Source organism: Rhizophagus irregularis, chromosome 7 (assembly GCF_026210795.1).
Source record: "Rhizophagus irregularis chromosome 7, complete sequence".
NCBI classification, from domain to species: domain Eukaryota; kingdom Fungi; phylum Glomeromycota; class Glomeromycetes; order Glomerales; family Glomeraceae; genus Rhizophagus; species Rhizophagus irregularis.
Window position 1 is genome coordinate 626,064 of NC_089435.1, and position 20,560 is coordinate 646,623.

The window sequence follows — 20,560 nt, forward strand, 5'->3', positions numbered from 1 at the left end:
AAAAGTGTCGACTTGAATTTTTCGGCTGATCTTTTAGCTTAAAAAATTGTTTGTTTATTGCGTGATCATTGATCAGCCTGTGCTACATGCAGATTTGATTGAGTTAATTTCACAAATATGAAATTTCATATGAAATTTCAATCTTACTCATTAAGATTAGCCTAAATGAACACACAAGGTAATGCATAATACATGCATTTATGTCATTTTAATACTAAAAAAAGTAATAAGTGTATCATAAAATTTAAGCCAACAAATTAATATACATATTGTGTCACAAATTAATATAAATTGTGTCACAAAATTTATTAAATTTAGCGCCATTAAATTTCTACCAAAATTACGAAATTTAATAAATTTTCGCTGCGAAATTAATGAATGAAATTTAATAAACAATGCTAAATCACTATTTATATCAGTAAGTTTTCTATTTTTGCAAATATATATATATTTATATATCACATTTTTGGAATAATTTTAGCTTGTGATTAAATGTTCCTCTGTAGAATTTTTTACACCCCATTCGCCTGATCTAAAAACGCATTAAATCATACACAAACATCATTTTCTTTTAATACAATCTATAAACGCAAATTAATTTTAAAGAAATCGAAATAAAAAATATTTTTTTTTTTATCTTAAAAGAAATCATCTCTTAATTGGATGGGTTTAAAGTTGAATAGAGGAGAAAATTTTAGAAATCACGACCACTTTATCTCATTATTCTATTATGTACATCGAAATCCTATTCTAATATTTATAATTAGTCATTATTTTTTACAATTTTTCAAGCGAATCTAGACCTCCAATTATATTAACCATACTTATACTGACTTGATTTTAATATTTTTGTGAATCTTTATCTTTAGAAAAACAAAACTTTAAAAAAAATGAAAATCAAGTAGAGTATTTGTTATTTAAATAAATAAATAAAAAACTTCAAAAAACGGGGGAGTGTTAGAAGCTACTAAAAAAAAACAGGATAAAAAACCATGGATTAAAACAAAAGTTTTACGAAAAATAAATAGAAAGAAAATATTTTTTAAAAAAAAAATAAACGAAGAAACTTTTTAGAAAGGGAGAGCCTGACGAAAATAAATTTTTTTTTAAAAAAAAAAGGAGGGAAAACAAAAAAAAAAAGAAAAAAAATTTTTTTAAAAATAAACGCGGGAGTGGGGAAATAATTTTATAATTTTTTTAAAAAGGAGTGCAGATAAGATTATTTTATTAAAAAAAAAAAAGAACGGAGGGGTGAATAATAAAATTTTAAAAAAAAACTTTTAAACGAAAAATAAACGAAGAAACAAGGAAATAAAGTTTTTAAAAAAACTAAAGACTTTTTAAAGAAAAAACATTTTCTAATATGTTTTCCATTTTCTTTATTTATTTTTGACTGTACTTATACTTCCTGATTTTACAATTTTCACTTCTGCAAATAGATAATTCGATTGAATTATTTATTCCGAATTTCACACGTACATAACTTAACTAATTTATTCAGTCAAGAATGACAATATTAAATTCAGTAGTTATCGTTCTACATTATTTTAACTATACAAGAAATTAAATAGTCTGAATAAAAATGGGGATGAGATAAAATGTGTCCCAACTTTAGAATTACGGTAAACATAATAATTTCTTCTTAAATTTTTATATTCTGTATTAAAAAATATTAAAAATACCAAAAATGGTTTGGTACGAAATCTCGAAAATCATTTGAGTGACTGACACAAGACCGACAACAAAATCTCGAAAATCCAATATCTTGACAAGTCAAAATCCTGACAAGTCAAAATCCCGACAAAATTATAACACACTTAAACTAAATATTACATATTGCAAAAATTATTTTATTAGAACACACATCACAAAATTGTCGATATAATGACTCGTCGGGATTTTGGATTGCCGAGATTTTGGATTGTCGAGATTTTGTTTTCGATCTTGTGTTAGTCGTGCAAGTGACTGTCGAGATTTTGATCGGATACCATTAAAAATAATTACATATAATCGTTTCATTTGTTATTTATGATTAATAAATTAATAAATCTTCGGGCTTATTTTATAACAAGCTCGAAGAAAAATTCCATATTAATATCCAGCTTTATCTTAGAGTGATTTAGAAACAAGGTAAAGTATGGTTATAACGTCACTACTTTAATAATATTTTTAATTGTCTTTTATAACAGCTCGATTAACGATGTTCAAATCCACAAAAGAGATAACCACCTAAGCAACGACAGTGCGCTTATTACATGCAAGACAAGTCAGAAGACTAGAGTCCTTCTTTCATTTTTAAATTCTGCAAATATACTAGGCTTCGTGCAAATGTTAATATAAACGAAATAAAGAAAGAAAATGCAAATTCTAAAACAAAAGAAACTATACTAATAAGAATTAAAGAGTTAAAGGGAGTTTCCTTGCGGTGAACGCAGTATACAATTCCACTGCACTCACCCCTGCATTATTCTTATTTCTATTTACTAGGGTTACTACAGATGTCGTGCTTTGTAACGGCAAAATTGAAGAAAATTTTGGCCAGAACTATAAAAATCTTAATTTCTGTTAGATGCGGATGGTGTTGAAATATTTTACTGCAAAATAATCTTTTGAATTTCGGATTTGTCGATGAGAAGGTGACATTCGAATTTTGATATTTTGATATTTTAAATTTTGTGATATTATCCAGGAAATTTTGAAAATCCTTATTGAAACAGTCGCTTCTTATTTTCCTAAAATAAGACTATAACTATTATAGGGCGACAAAAAGTGGTAAAAATAGTTTACATATTATCTCAGCGGTCGGATTAGTAAATCGTGATTCTAAAATTTTTTTTTTATATTTATATATATATTGGCTAGTAAAATGATGATATTTAATATCATGTGATAGTTTGCAAAAAAAAAGTTTGATCCAGTACAGAAAGTTAATGAGTCATAAACGTCATAAGTCTATAGATTTACGAGTTCATACATTCTTTTTAGGATATAATAATATTTACCACAAATTAATTATATTAATAAGAATTGCGCTGTAACAAAAAATTTTTAACATATGAAATGGGTGGCCGGGTCGTGAAGCACAAAATGTTAAATATTAAATTTATTGATTGAGAATTTTTGTTTAAAATAAAAATTTGAGTAGCCGTGTCATACAAATTCAATTTTAGATCCCTTTGCTGGTTAATTTTAATAATTTTTTTTAGCATGTAATAATTTTTTTATAAAAATTTAAATTTAAATTCGATATAGTGAATTTTCAGAATATCGAACTTTTTCGCTGTATTAGACAACAGATAAGCCGGTTACTTTTAGTGAACTGATCGAACTTCACTACCAATTAGAAGCATGAATTTTAAATTCTGGTCAAAATTAAATAAAAAAAAATTATTTAGAAACTAAGTATTTCTTAACTTCTGTATATTGAAAAGCTAATTAGGCCATGTGATTGTGATCGTATGGGTATTGAGTGTAATGCAAAACGCTTTAAACGAAATTTTAAATCATGGACTAGTGGTAATAATCATATTGATAAACTTATTCGAGTTAATCAGTTATCGTTATCATATTGTTATCTAAGTAATGTGATGGAATGGATACCTTAAGATAGACTTTATAATATTAAATACATTGTATCTGGAAAAGTGTATAGGGCAAATTGGATTGATGGATATATACGTTATTGGGACCATAAAAATCAAAATTGGAAAAGAATAAGTCAAAATATGTTTGTAATTCTGAAAATTTCGAATAATCTAGCAAATATTACATCAGTATATATAAATAAGGTATAAAAAAAATTATTATTTAATGAAACTTTGAAAGATTTAGGTCTTACTAATATACTTTATGTATATATATTACATTTGCAGATTGCAATGAACAACGAAGTTTATGGAATAACCCAAAATCCAAAAACAAAATGTTATATGGTGGTCCTGAATGTAAATATGCTATTATATATGTATTGCAAAACATTTTCAACAAAATTTTGAGAATTGGACTAGTGGTAATAATGTTATTGATAAATTCATATAAGATGCTCAGCTAAATTTTGGCTATGAAAATTCAATTCATCATAGGCAAATAAAAGGCGGCCTTTTTTATCTTTTTTTGGATCAAATCGACCAACAAATTGAAAAAATTCCGTTGGTATTGTATGTCAATGTCTTATGACCACATTTATCGATATGCCACAAAGCATCTGATAATTCTCTAACAAATCTTTTTCCTATAGGTATAGCATCATAAGACCATCCACCTCTATGAAATGATATGTAAGAAATAATGTCTAGTTTTAATTGCGTGATCATTTGTTTTTGGACTTTGTGAAAAATCAAAAATAGGTAAATGACGTTCTTTAATAGCATTTTTTACATTTTTTAATATATCAAACGCGTTAACTGGTTGTGAATTATTTTCATCCGAAAAAAGTTTTATGTGAAATGTAAAAAGATTACCAAATATATTAATAACATCATTAGCTATACATTCTAGTTCAATTTCATCACCAGTTTGTTTTTTTGATACTGAACAGCGTACTATTATCTTTTCTATTACTTTTTCTTTTAGCTGCGGAACATAGTTTTATTGTTTTCCACAAAAACAACGTTATGTGGCTATGTAAATTTCTTGCTTTTGTGGCAGGCATATTTTCTTTGTGTAAAAAATCAAAATCAAAGTATGTGAGAAAGAGTGAAACGTTACTTATGATATAATATTGTTGATCATCTAATCAATAAATGGCAAATTAAAATTTAACAAATAAAAATAGAAAATAAATATATATAATCTTGGTTTCTAATATAAAGACTTTTTATAAAATATTTATTATCTTAAATAATATATTTTATGTTAATAATAAAAGTTATAAAGTGAAACGTTTGAGGAGTGTGAAAAATTAGTACAGTGTGTTGCAAAAAAAAAACGGAATTAAAAAATCGGCCATAACACCATGACGATCTCACCAAATTATACGTAAAATAGCTTATTTGAAAGATGGAAACCCATAGATTTTATCAATAATAAATTAATATGGAATTTATTTTAGTGATTTTTCTATGTATAAAACCAAAATAATTTTTATTTAACGCAAATATTAATTTGGCCATAACTCGTGGATTACCTAAAATTAGTTCGGATTACTTCGGCCATTAGTTTTAAAACTGTTAAACTATAACCTATAAAAGTTTCAAGTTCCGGTCAAACCTTCTGTGGTTTCGACCGAAGCTTTAAAGTCACATATCACCAAATTACTATATGATCGGCAAATGATCGGCAAGGTGATGTAAAGCATGTCCCCCTGTTGGTTTTGGCGAAATAAATTGATTAATTTTAAAAACCTATATTTATTATATAAATTATTACAATATAATTGCAAATATAATTTCGGCCATAACTTTTGTGTTACCTAAAATTTCACTGTGTTATTTCGGCTAATAATTTTAAAGCTGTTAAACTACTATAACCCATAAAAGTTTCAAGTTTCGCCCGAAGCCTTAAAGTCCAATATCACCAAATTACTATATAATCAGCAAATGATCGGCAAGGTGATATAAGGATGTCCTGTTCAGTAAACCAAGGTAAAACCTTCATCGGCGAAATCTGCGGACTCTAACTGGTCTCTAGTTGAGTTTTGCACAAATAGTAAGTTACTTCTTCCAATGTACCGTGCGGACTATTATGATTTGGATTAATTTGAAAATGGCGAGAACAATCAAATTTACTGTTTTGATGACATACAAATAGAGTAAACATGCAGATCAACGCACAATGCATTTTTGTCCTTCAATAAAGTACTTTTAAGTAGTGTTCCAATCCGATTAACCGCTATCCGGATTTTTTGACGGATATCCGGATATTGGCGGTTATACGGATAACGGATAAATTAACGGATCGGATCACACGGATGACGGATAATAACGGATCGGATTTCTCGGATGACGGATAATGACGGATTTATAATGATTCGATCCGCCAAATCACGTGACGTTACACAATTCCAAAAAAGGAAATTTGATTTGGGAATTCTTGTTGTACAAGGATCCAAAAAAGGAAATTCCGGTGCCGATCAGTTAATACCGGCTGGAATTATATCTTATACAAATTTTAATGGTATTAACGGATAATCCGGATAATCCGGATGATACTTATGCGGATATTCCGGATGACGGATTTCTAATCGGATCGGATAAACGGATGGCGGATTCTAATCGGATCGGATAAAGATATCCTCGGATTGGAACACTACTTTTAAATAAAAATCGAATTTTCCGTAGTACTATGGCGAATTCACCTTCTATTTAGCAGTTCATTATATAAAAATATAAATATGTTGAATTTTCCATACTCGTTCATACTGTAATATTATAAAATGGAGCTTGTAAAATTAAATGATGAAAATTCTTTTGATCCAACACCAAAATTAAAATCTAGTCCCGTATCAATTTCTTTTGTTTCTTTTAATGAGAATGATAAAAATTGTATTCATTGTGGAGAAGAATACACAGAGACGATTATTAGATACCAAAAGTATTGCAAAAAATGTTTATCGTGTTATTTAACTAATATAACCGATAATAATATATACCTGGACGTATATTTATTCGCAAAGGACTTAGAATGTAATGAACATGAAATAAGTAGAACAAAGGTACCACGAAATATTCAAGAATGCTGTAGAAATTGCCTGATAATATTATGTTTTAAACAAATAATTTGGTTTTCTTATCCTAATTATCCGGATCTGAGAATTTTATATGAAAACGTGATTGAAAGTGAAAGATATTGTAAACTATGTGGAAAATTATTATATCAAGGAACAGAACATGATTTTATTAATAATTTTATATTATGTTCAAATTGTTATCTAATATCTATCGGTTATATAGAATCAACCTTAACTGAAAAACTTATTTCAATCATTTATTTACCATGGTGGGACGATAGAAGTACTTGTTATTGTCATGAACGACTAATATTTACATCAAATTGTCAAAAGTATTGTGAGAATTGTTACATATTTTTTATTGGGTGTAGATATTGTTTAACAACAAATATTATTTTTGGAATTGCAAATCAATCGCAATGTAAAAAATGCAAAACAGTATCAATTATTATACTAGATAACAAAAAGATTATTAGTTTTAACTGTGGGAACAATGTTTTAGATGATTTTCTTGTTAGTATAAGATCATATCAATCGGAAATAACTAAATTTACTGACGTTATAAAAAATATTGATAAGTATTTCGTTCCAAACAAAATAATACATGATAACTTTGAAAGCAATTACATTTTCCCAAGAAAATTCATGAAATATATGCCATTTTCTCAATTTACGAATATAAAAAAAATAGCAGTAGGGGGATTTAGTATAGTATATCAAGCAACTTTGTTAGATAGTAATAAAACTATCATTTTAAAAAGATTTAAAAATACTCAATACGCTGAAGAATATTTTTTGAGAGAGGTAAATACTTTAAATGTTAAAAAAATTCGTATTTATTTTATAAAAATTTTAATTTTAATCTTGAAATTTTTAGCTGAAGTCGTATCATGATAGTTATGCAGATAACGAAGATTATGGTAATCCTATGGTGATTGAAACTTATGGTTTTACAAAAGATCCTCAATTAAATGGATTGGATAGTTATATATTAGTTATGGAATATGCTTCAGGAGGAAATTTACATGAGTATCTACAAAAGAACTTTACAAGAATTGGTTGGCAAGAAAAATTAGATATACTATTTAATATTATAAATGGGTATCTATATTTTAATTATATTAGTAAATAATTAATTTATAACACAAATTTATTAATTATTATTATTTTAGACTTCAGGGTATTCATAATAAAGAATTCATACATCGAGATTTTCACAGTGGAAATTTGTTGGTAAATTTGACAGCTGATTATTATCGCAATTGTAAAATCGGAGATCTAGGATTATCACGACCTGCAAATGACACCTCAACGGATAATGAAATTTATGGGGTGATACCTTATATTGCACCAGAAATATTTAAAGGGTCTGCATTTTCTAAAGAATCTGATATTTATAGTCTGGGTATGATTATGTGGGAACTTACAACAGGTTGTAAACCTTTTGCTAACGTTGAACATGATATTTATCTAATTATCAAAATTATTGATGGTGCGCGACCTGAAATTACAGAAGATACACCAGAATGTTATACTAATTTAATGAAAAGTTGTTGGGATTCTGATCCCAAAAGAAGACCTTCTATAAGTGTCATTAGAGATATTTGTTTTAAATTGTTTTGTCAATTATTCAATTCTACTAATCGATCATTTGATCAAGCTGATTTAAAAAGTAATACGTTAATAGATTCAAAGAAGCTTGGTCTTAAGTTTAGTGAAAAAACTCATCCAAAGGCTATTTATACAAGTAGATCATTAAACTCTTACATTTCTAAATGTTCATCTATATTTTCTAAATGTTCATCTATCAAATTTTCATCAAATGGTATGTATTATATTATGGATAAATCTAATTGTAACAGCCTGTTACGCGTCTTATTTGTAACAACCCCCAATTTTATCCAATTAAAATTTAAGATCAGGCGTAATGTAAACAAAAACAAAAGATCAGTTGTGTAAAAAATTTCAAGAAACTGCTTATAACTTAAAATTTTGTCTATGAAACTGTCTTAAGTACATTAAGTAAAAGTTTTCCAAATTAAATTTTGCATATAAAAATTTTATTCGTGAAACACATATTAAATTTATTATTAAAAAAAAATAAAAAAAGGATGTTACAAATAAGATATGTAACAGGCTGTTACAAATACATTTTTTCTTATATTATTTTAATTAAAGTAATCTTTTGGATAAATAAATTAATTTTTTTTTTTCATAGATTACATTTCAAAAGAATTAAAATTTGACATAGATGCTGAGAGGTACTTTAAAGTTAAAAATATTTGTTATTTATAATTTAAATCTAACAACGGAATCTACAATTTTATATTAGCAATAGACTCGACTCATTTGTAATTAAGCGAAATATTGAAGAATCAAATATTAATTCTTGTGAAAATAATGGTAAATATTTTATTTAATTAAATGTTACCAAGATTTATTTATATTTTTACTTATTTTTATAATTTAAAATAGGAAAACGCATTAAAAATTAGTTCCAATTATTCAAGAAACCCTAAAAAAAAAACAATAATAAATGGGTGAAATTTTTCGTATAAATATAATAGTATATTTCTATATTTAATATTTTATCTATGTATATTTTTTTTATTATGCAAAATTATTCGATTAACTTTGGTGAAATGACTCATTTTTACAAAGTGAGAATTAAGACTCCATAAGGCGCAGTTGAAAGGTTAAAACCATAACTGATAAATAGATATAAAACCCTTAACGGTCAAAAGGACTTAGCCGGATAATTAAATCATAACTTGAACCGATTGACAAATTTCCGAAAGAGTTGTCTCGTGTATAGAATTTAGACTTAATCATAAAGGCGCAGGATTTTGTAAAGCGTGCTAGATTTATATAATAAACTTTATGAAGAAATTCATGGTGTTTTGTTTAAAAATTTCTAATTTTAAAGTAAATTAATGCCAATATTTGCGATTATATACATATGTCGTGCCGGCCTACATTATGCCAATATTATCGCATGATTTGGGCAGCATTAACATTAACTAGGCCAGCCGACGTCAGACTATTATATATAGGTATTCTATCTGCTGTGCATCGGTCAGTAATTTTTTTACCTCTTTGCCTAATCTCTTTGAAGAAATAGTGGATTATTCTAATTCACTTCTCAATTGCTCATTTTCGTTCACAAGCTTATTACACGTATCATGTAATTTTTTACATTTTTCAATTAGAAAGAGACTATTGTCTATGGCGATTTCTAATTTTTGTGTCTGAGAAAGATCCTCACTACGGGATTGTTTCGTTTTAGTAGAGTATCTATCATGGACTGCCTAGTTTCTTTCCCTTACCTATCGTAGTCTCGTAGATGAATCCCATATAGTATATACATTTTCCATTTACGGTATATAATTGTTAACATGTAAAGTAAATACTAATATATCATCATATTTCGCCAAATTTTTTATTATCAATAATATGTTATACCACACTGATAATACTAATAATACTGATATTTGGATCGATAATATCAATAATATCAATACTCACGTCATGCATCCACCAGTTCACTATGTTATTTAATTTGTTATTCCGAACCTTGTCAGTTTTTTCACCTTTAATATATTTAATGTCGTCATCTGTAAATGTTCCGATGAATGAGGCGGTAAATGTGGTCAAACGTATTTTTTTCATAACTAACAACAGAAAAAATTTCTTGCGGTCCTAATTCTCTTTTTAATGACACTCGGAGAGAAATCATTTAACTTCTTTTTAATCTTCTTGCTCAAAATGTTACGTGAACTTTTGGTTGGATGTATTTCTTTAATTCCTCGAGTCTCGTAGACATAACTTATCCAAACTTGTAATAACACCTGATTACTTCTTATTTCGAAGAAGTTCACGGCCTTTGTTTTTTGAGCAAGCTTCAGCTCGATCTATTTTCTTATTCAAGATGCGATACTCGACTGCATCTGAGCTCTACTCACGAAGTGAATTCGTGATACAACTGCAAGTTTACTTGGAATGACAAAAGAAAGTTTAAATATCATTTTCGACTTATTTTACAAAAACTCTTTTTTCGTTAAATCCTTCTTCTGCAAAGACGATAAAAATTAGTTTTTACATACTTGAATCAAAACTAGTATTAAAATTTCTTTTGAATTCGATGTAAACTTTTAGAGCAGTTAAAGATACTTCCGTTAAAAGCTAGGAAAAAGGATTAATTTTTTTGAAAGGTGATATCATAAGGAAGTTTTTAGGTGGGTCGGTCCATGTAATTCCACGTGGGTTTGCTCAGAAATACGTGGAATTCCACACATTCCCAATATCCTACATGGATCCACACCGAATTTAGTGGATTTATGCCGAAAATACCACGTGTTTCGTCACAGGGTATTCGGAAAATACTGGAACTATTTAGATTTCCACATATTTCCACAGTATTTGATGTGGATTTCCATGTGGATTTTAAACGGAAAAAAATTCCTGATACGTACTGCACGTCGATCTTAGGGGTGCATACAAACAATTTCTGATTGAATTTTCTTGGCGCTTGTTTTATATAAAATATGAATGAAAAGAAATACAGTATATGATTAGTACTAAAAATTAAGTTTCGGTCACTTTCTATATAAGAAATCAGACAAATAATATCTAAACATGATATTTTAACAATTAAAACTATTTTTTTTATATAATTAATATTGAATATTTATTGTAACACTCTGTTTATTTTGTCGAATGATTTTATTTATATTAGATTATCTTTTTTTTAATTCTATCGCTAATATGAAACGTCGCAAAAAAAAAATTACATAATACTTTTTTTTTTGGAAATTATGATTCGGACTCAATGAAGTTCACGTTATATTTGAAGGTAAAAAAATATTTTTTATTTTATATATTATTTATTCATTGTTTCAAAATGATACTAATATAATAAATATGAAACATTATTAATACAATTATAAATAGTCACGTAAGCGCAAATTAACTGAAAAAAGATATTAAAAGGCAAATGGTAATTCAAATATTTATCTTAAAATAGTAAATTTTATTGTACATCATACAATAGTTTATTAAAATTGCTCCTAATGTATCACAAAAAAAATATTATTTCAATTTAACCTAAGCCAGAATCGGTTAGATTAGGCACTTTAAAAGATGCGATTTTTTTTTTATTTTTTTATTTTATAGAATTTTCTTAATAAATTTTCAAAAGATAAAAATGAAATTAGGGAAATACCAACATTTGGAGATACAATTTATTGCATTAAAATATTGCGGACGATATTTATACATTTTATTATCACACCTAGATGATTGTGAACAGTGTTCATGATCTATGACTGCGGCTAATTATTCTTTCCGTTTATATCGTAGGACACTAACCACACATATTCGATATCACTCTTACTTAACTTCGAAATTGATAATGCGGAAAACTTGTCTGTTGTATCAATGACTCTACCATATTACTATCTCCACTTTATGCCATTAAACAATTTATAAATCCTTCGTACTTTTGCATTATTCTTTTTAAGTGAGTTCTCATTATTTTCTGAGAAAGCTGTTTCCTGACCTTCTCGTTAACGAGCATTTTTTTCTGTATAAATAAAATATATAGATTTTTTGCGGGTAAAGTCTCCATTGATATATTGAGAGCTATCATCATATTTTTGTAAATCTACATTTCTATAATTGCCGACTAAGATACATGTTCAAATTAGTAAAGCTATTCTACACATTCATCATTCCCCTTAGTAATTAAGTAATGTGAGTAAAATAGCAACAATGTATTACGAAAATTTATTTATTTCAATTTATGTACAATGATAAATGAAAAGTTGAATTTGTAATTTTGAAATAGGAATTTAAAATTGCATAAAAAATCTATAACCACTATACTAATTTACTATCTATCAACCTCTCTATCTACAATATAAAATAATTTATCAATCTCAATTGGGAAAGGGATAGGAGTAATAGTCTAGTAAGTTGATTCAGAAAGGCTAGCATAAATGATAAATAAGTTTTATGATAATATTTAGGCGTAAAGTTGCTATTATAGTTGGCATCCAAGTCATTTCACTAAAACCCATTTTTCTGAAGAAATTTCGCCAAAGACGCCATTTCGCCAACAAGCAATTTCCTGAATAGATATTTTCTCTAAATGGTTATTTTGCTGAAAGTTATTTTGCCAAACCAATTCAGTGAAGGGACATTTGCCAAAGATATAGAACTTCTTAAATTTCCTTTTTTTTAAAAGAAAATGAATTATTTATACGTTATATTAACTCATTTTTTTTTATTAATTTTATTTGATTTGAAGTTTAAAAAAGATAATGGAATCATCATACTCAATTTTCTTTAAACAAGCGAAAAAAGAGAATTTATTTTTGACCATTTACTATTTTCTTTGTATTAAATTATTTTTAATTAACTAGTATTTTAAGCAAAATGTCCTCCAACAAAATAGATAATTCAGATGAGGAGGAGTCAACGAAATGCCCATTTAGCACATTTGATGAAATGTCTCTTCTGCAAAACTTCCAAAACTTCCCTTTAGCGAAATGACTTTGGAAAATAAGTTTCTTCGAAACAGACTTATGTTAAATGTACCATAATAATTATAATTTATAAGAAATAATGAAATAAAAATATTGTATAAACGAACATTACTATTCAATACTAATTATTATACTTGTATTTAAAAGTATTTATTTTATTGCAAAAATTGTAAATTACATACATAATATAAATATTTTCTATATAATAAGTAATAACTGATAAATAATCCAACAAATAAACAAAAATATTAATCTTCAATTGCACAATCATAACCCTGAGTAGACTCTTCTTGAACTGAATATTCTTGAACTAAGATTTCAGTAAGTTTGCGACTTGTATAATATACTTGTGAATGAGATTGCATAATAGAAGTATTTGCTTGTAGATGAGATTGCATAATAGAAGTATTTACTTGTTCTTGTACTGAAGTTTTGTCTGCTACTACAAGTTCAAACATATCATTTGTTAATTGATTATTAATTGCATGTACTCTAAATTGATAATTTCCATTCCTGTTTAATCTATAATATTCATTAATACATTCAATCCATTCAGATATAGTATTTACAAGCATCATTATGGTTGGTCTATTAGAAGGGTTTGAATCCCAGCATTTTTCATTTAAATCTATATAACAATTTGGAGTACTTTTCATAATTTTAGGACGTTCTCCATTACAAATACTCAAAATCAGATCATGATCATGTGCTTCATGATTAAATGGGGGAATACCTGATGTAAATTCCCACATTATCATTGAAAAACTATAGATATCACTTGCTTGAGTATAGGGATTACTTCTTAATATTTCAGGCGCCATATAAGGTAAAACTCCATATATTTCATTATCAGAATCCTGTAAATCACTTATAGGTTTACATAATCCTAAATCAATAATAAATACCTCATTGTAATTATCTGATATTAAAATATTACCATCATGGAAATCACCATGAGCTAAATTTGATTCATGAATTACTTTAAGTCCTGATACAATATTTTTTAACAATTGTAACCTGTCTTGCCACTTAAATTTAACTATATCAGACAAACGCTTTCTCAAACTTCCTTTTTTTGCATAACTCATTACGATCATATAATTTAAATTATTTGGATCTTGAGTAATTTCAAAGAATTGAATAAATTTTGAAATGACTTTTTTTGACAATTATAATGATATTTCCACTATATAGATAATAAAAAAATTATTAAATTTTTTTGCAAAAGAAAATAAAATTTGCTATTAAAATAAATACTATACCTCATCCAGAAATTTACTATTCAAACTTGATGTAACTCAAGAATGTCGCAATTTTTTTTTAAAAAAATTATACTAAAATATAACTTTGAATAACCTAATTAATGTGTTGAAGAAAAAATTTACTGCGCACATCAAAAATAATTGTAGACAAAGGCTATTAATATTCGGTAGAGGTGTGTCGGTCGTTACAGACGTTACACGCCTGTATTTTCATACGTTAAAAATAACATCAAATCAGATCTTTGTTTTTGATTCTCACGTTTGCCCCAAAAAAATTTAAAGCTCGTCTGTTATAAATTGTACCAAAATGAAATTGGTGCTATTAAATTAATTAATTAAACTGAACATCTTTTAATAAATAGCGGCCGTTAAGTCGTAACTTAAGAAGAAATTAATGATTTCTTAATAGATTGTGTTCTTAGAATCACTACCTCGTGATATTATCGGATCAGCTGATGTTCCTTCCAATATATAAGATCATTTAGACAATACATCATCTTCTAATGATGATATCAGAAAATAATGAAAATGATGGGAAGAGTCATAAGTTGGATGATGATTGTGGAGGTGTAGATGGTGGAGTTCGTTCAATTGGAATAGTATTGATTTCATATTTATTAATTATAATAATAGATTGCGCTACGGAGCCTACAATTTTATTTGGACGGTAAGATAATTTGTAAGATTTGGAGAACATCTAGTGCGTTTCGTACATATATTTTTAGTAATTTTTTGTTATGTAATTCCAACATGCTTAATAGAATTTTATATAAACTCAACATTACTGCATATATTTCTGGAAAATTTTACTTAATTAATTATTTATTTATTTAAAAATTGATTTTTTTTCATAGATTATCGTAGTATTATCATCATTCCACGGTACAAAATACGCCTTTCAATGAGTCGGTACTCAATAATCATCCTTAGCGACTTGCGTGACAAAGATTGAGCTAGCATTCTTGAAATTGTGTTGGTACGTTTAGTACAATTTAAATTTAGCAAATTTGTAATATTCTTAATACTGTGCTATCTTTATGTCATTAGGAAGGAGCCAGCAAAAATGTTAATCCAATGCCTCATCAAGACGTGATTGAGCAATCGTTATGATACTATTTATCAACGACTGATAGTTCATTACAGAAAAAATATCAGGAAATCATTCGAATATTTCAATAATATTTAAAGACCTTTGTAACAGTTTAATAATTATTATTTACATTAAAAATATCTGATATACGTACGTTAATTAGTAAGAAATTAGACTTATAAATCACTTTATAGGAGTGTTTAGATTTGTTAGGACTTAGGACACTTATTATTCATAATAAAGAATCATATTAGTTACTTTAATGGATAAAGCAACAATTTATTATTATAATCTGATAAACAAATAAGACTAGGAAAACGGAAACTGTTTAAGTCCTTCGCATTGCATAACTCGCAAATGTTACGTGACCTACGCGTCATTTATTTATTTGGCATATTTCAGGGGTCAAATAGGTACTAGTGTTACATAAATCGTGATACACATTCAAAAAAAGGAAATAAAATTGTTGATTGTGACAGGGACAAAAACGGGGGTAAAACAAATTTTGCTAGTTCGGTACTTCAGTACAGTAAATAGTCCTTCGCTAACGCTTCGGACAATTAAATTGAATTTATACAAGTTTATCAAAAAGTTCTATTAATAAAGTGATTAAGTTTAATACTGTGATTAATAAATGAACGAATAATAATATGTAATATACTTTAAGGATAATTGTCTAACTAAGTTTGCAAATAGAGATATAAACTTGGAATAGAATTAAAAATTAAAAATTTATTAATTGTAAATCTTTTTTTAAATTATTATCGTTAAGAATTAAACTAAAATTTATAACACTTTCAAATATTTTTGCGATGAGATCGACTCAAGACGACTCACATTTTTAAGTCGTCAACTGAACGGAGGGTAAAGAAGCAAGAATCTTTTTTTGTTCAGTCGAAAACTTCATTCATTCAAAATCACTATTTTTTTTTTGGAAATCTTGGACTAAATAATAAAATTTTTTTAAACCAAAAATTAATAAAAAAATGAATATCATTATCCCGTTTTAATTAAAATCTGTGGCCACAAAAAATATTCCATTTATATTATAGTTAATTGTCATTTTTTCAATTAAAAAAAAAATGAGGTAAATAAATAAATCTATTAAATTTTATCTTCTATGTTTGTCGTTTGTGAGTAATAATGAAGTAGGTGAATATTCATAATTAACTCTGTATGAATCATTGGATTAATCATGATGATAAAATGACTCAATAAATTATTTAAATAGACTTATAAAAAATTTTTAATAATCAGTTTTAATATTTGATTATTTTTCGTTGCAACTTAAAGGTAGGTATAGTCTATATAACAAATAAAATACTGCAGAAAAGGACCTCGGTTTATGAGTTTGGGTATTTTAAAGTTTTACTTATTAATACAATCCCAAGGCGTAATGATAATTTAGAAAACATACAGTACTTCATCGATTAGGATTATTATATAAATCAACTTTATTCTTTATTAATTTGTTTTATTACAGAAAAACAATCATTTGTTGACATTTCAAATTATAATTTCAATACCGTATTATAGCCAAGTATTATTTCGATTTTTTTTTCGCGAGTTCGAAGTTTTCATCATTTGACTAGTGACGTAAAATTTTGATAATCTCACGTGATTAATGATTAATTACTCATGCGAAAAAAAATCATAAATCATTCCATTACTTTTACGAAAAATTCTTTCTCTCTCTTTTTTTTTAAAAAAAAAACAAAAAATTCGTGAAAACATGGAAAAGAAAGAAAGTTATGAAATATCAGAAGATAATCCACTCTTGGTAAATTTTTAACAAATAATAATATTATTATATATTTAAAAGTTTTTATTATACATGTGAATTATTACTTATAAATTTTGATTTTTTTTTACATAGAAAACATTAGTAGTTTCTACCAAAGACTCTTCTTCCGAAGATATTCAACAAAATCAATCACTTTGCAAGATTTCTTCCTCTTCTTCACGTTCATCAAAATTTTCTAATAATATCGATAAAAAAATATTACAAAACGAAAGAAACGAAAGGAAAAGAATGCTTAACAGAAAGGCTGCCGCAAGATTAAGACAAAAAAAAAAGAAAGAGATAAAAGAATTACAAGATTCAAATATAGGTTTAAGAGATGAAATTGAGCAAGTGGAAAGTATTATAATGAAATTAAGACAACAAATTATGGATCTGGAAATAAAGGAGGAATAATTTTTATTTTTTAATATATATAATATAAATTTGCTAATATTATCATATTGAAATATTATAACTTGATATCAATTATTAACATGCATTCCGGGAATTGGGAATTAATTTTATAGAGAACGAATTATTATATTTTTATAATTAGGCAAATTTAACTTTATATATAATTACGCTAGCATAGTATTTTTTGTATATTTAAATCTTATTATAAATAAAATTTTCGCCAATATAGCTATAAAATTATTTTCAATATGCAAGAATATCGGTTTTAATTTTTTAATTCATGTAGGGTAATTTTAAAATCTACTGATCAAAATTCTATTTTAATAAAAAATGCAGAGCTATCGGACCTTTGTTGTTCAATATCTTTATCATTATCTGATATAATTTTTACCTAACCAATTATATTTTATTGTCCTGAGCGAAGAGAGATCAAAAAATTTGTGGTCACGGTCCACCCACGTGATCGTCAGCCAATAAAATTGACTCCCGTTTCCTAAGTTATACAATTTAGCCTTTATTATTTATCTTCATTATATTTCACCAATTTTTAACAAGCTATTATTTAAGCTTAAGACAAAAATATTAATAAGCTTATTTGAAAATGAGAACGAATAATTCTATCTGCACAATACGTAGAAATCAGAGTATTATTCACAGTATGACGTTATAATCTATTAGAGCGAGATGTTAGCAATCTGAAATGCGAATACAGTACATCGCTAATTAAATATTGTAATTAGTTATTAACACTTTATAATAATTATTCTGGAAATAATCCATTCTGGAATCTGGAAATAATCAATTAATTTCTCATATCAGTTTTCTAGAAATAATCGATTGAGTGAAATATCTCTTCGTCAATTTCATTTAAATTATTCTAGGATTACACCTTTTTAATTTATAATTTACTGCGCCTGCAATAAATCATAGAATGTTTCAGAGATTTTTTTTAGTTTTCTATTATTCCCTTCCACAAAGTATCGACTACAGTCTTAGCCTCAAAAGTATAAATTATTTTCATTTAAATAATAATAAAAAAATTAATTCTTAAATTATTTTTATATTTTGTTGTTTTAACCAATATTTATCTATCAAATAAGGATTTATTAAACGAAAAAACTTTATTACATTATGTCATTATCTAAACATTTATTTTGTGATTATTAGCATTATATAGCCGAATTATTGAACGATTAAAATAGCATTTGGAATTATTTTTTTTTAAAAGATTTAACGCATGATTCCAGAAACAACTTTCTTGTACAATCACAATAAAATCAAATAGACTAACCGTTTCTTAACAGTTGTTTCATTTTTAATTAGGATTTTTTTTTCTTTATAAGCTTAAGAATATATACAGTAATGTATTACATCATGACATAATATAAATATACGGTACGATTAATATTTTACGTACGAGCAGGTACGATGTTGTCACGGGATATTTTTTTTATTTTTATTTTTTTATTTTTATTATTTTTATTTTTATTTTATTCTATTTTTATCTTTTTGTTATTTTTGTTATTTTTAGTTATATTACTTGTAGTCGTTTTTAGTTGTTTATAGATTAGATAAAAAGCGGAAGCTTAGCGATATAAAGTGGCTGAATATAAGTGGCTGTATAGACAAATGTGCCCAGATCGCCACAATTGGCCGGGAGACGATTATGTCCGAAGGACAGAATCGTCCTAAAAATTTAATGTTATATAAAGGACCGGTGTTGAAATATAGAAGTTCTAGTTCAGTTAGAATTCGTCTAGTTTTTGTTATAAGATAGATATCGGGATATTACAGAGCGCCGGCTGAGGCAGTAATATCGTATTCTTTTATTAACGAATAAACCTGTCGATTTGCTTCCGAATTATTTATATACGTTTTATTACATTTTATTATATTGTCTATTATTGTTTCATATCATTTATTATCATTATATTTTATTATTATTTATTTCTTTTTCATTATACATCGTTGATTATCCGTATCCATTATATTATCGACTGTTAATATATACACGTTTACCTTATCATTAGTTATTTATCGCCATATTACCCTACCACTAACACACCGATCCTTATTCTTCTTTCTGTTACTACCTACCAAACGTCATAAATCGGTGGTAACAATGTCAATCATGCTAAAATTAGAAAATTATTAAATATTGATGATGATAGAATTGAATAAGACAATCAAAGTAAGGAAAAATGGTTCAAAAAAAATTAATATAAGCATTTAGAGAAGTTAAAGTTTCAACTTCGAAAAAATGAATTGACTTAAAAGAATGCAACTTAAAAAAAATAGAGTTGGAGTTGAACAAGTATTAATAAATAATTTAACTATACCAAGTTTTAGAAACTTTTTTGATAAAAATAATGGTAATTTTGTATTTGACAATTAGATAGCAAATTTTTGCATGCTTACATGCTTAAAATTATAATATCATTTGTAATAAAGTCAAATAAATAAAGTTTCAATTCATTATTTCATCACAGATGAAAATGATCAACATTTTTAACATTTGTAAAGAGAACTTTATACTAAAAGTTTAATACATTTATAAATCATTCAAATATAAACATGTAAATATTATATATTTATAATATATTATATAAATTTCGTATGGTGGTAATACGATATGATCAGTCAATGGATGATATCATAACTGTAATTGTCGGAACGTAACTATTTTAATAATACTGAAAGTTTGATCACCCTTTTAAATGAAAAAAAATTTTGTTTCTTTTAAAAAAAATTTTTTTAAGTCATAATTTGGTTTTTAACATAACAAAATTAATAATATGC

General features: G+C 26.4%; 3 protein-coding genes across 3 annotated transcripts; 2 read left to right on the forward strand and 1 right to left on the reverse strand.

The window, feature by feature from the left end:
* Positions 1-6,373: 6,373 nt before the first annotated feature.
* OCT59_026966 (uncharacterized protein) lies at positions 6,374-9,162 on the forward strand (the record flags this gene model as incomplete). Its single annotated transcript, XM_066136619.1, has 7 exons — positions 6,374-7,471; positions 7,545-7,768; positions 7,840-8,072; positions 8,181-8,492; positions 8,886-8,928; positions 9,000-9,070; positions 9,143-9,162. The coding sequence occupies 7 exons, from the start codon at positions 6,374-6,376 to the stop codon at positions 9,160-9,162; spliced, it is 2,001 nt and encodes a 666-aa protein (XP_065993089.1).
* Positions 9,163-13,460: 4,298 nt separating this feature from the next.
* OCT59_026967 (uncharacterized protein) lies at positions 13,461-13,670 on the reverse strand (the record flags this gene model as incomplete). The annotated part of the gene is made up of 1 exon (XM_025317701.2): positions 13,461-13,670. One exon carries the CDS (start codon positions 13,668-13,670, stop codon positions 13,461-13,463), a length of 210 nt encoding a protein of 69 aa, XP_025177814.2.
* Positions 13,671-17,296: 3,626 nt separating this feature from the next.
* On the forward strand, positions 17,297-17,761 carry OCT59_026968 (uncharacterized protein; the record flags this gene model as incomplete). The annotated part of the gene is made up of 2 exons (XM_025326110.1): positions 17,297-17,344; positions 17,441-17,761. 2 exons carry the CDS (start codon positions 17,297-17,299, stop codon positions 17,759-17,761), a joined length of 369 nt encoding a protein of 122 aa, XP_025177813.1.
* Between the last annotated feature and the right edge of the window lie 2,799 nt (positions 17,762-20,560).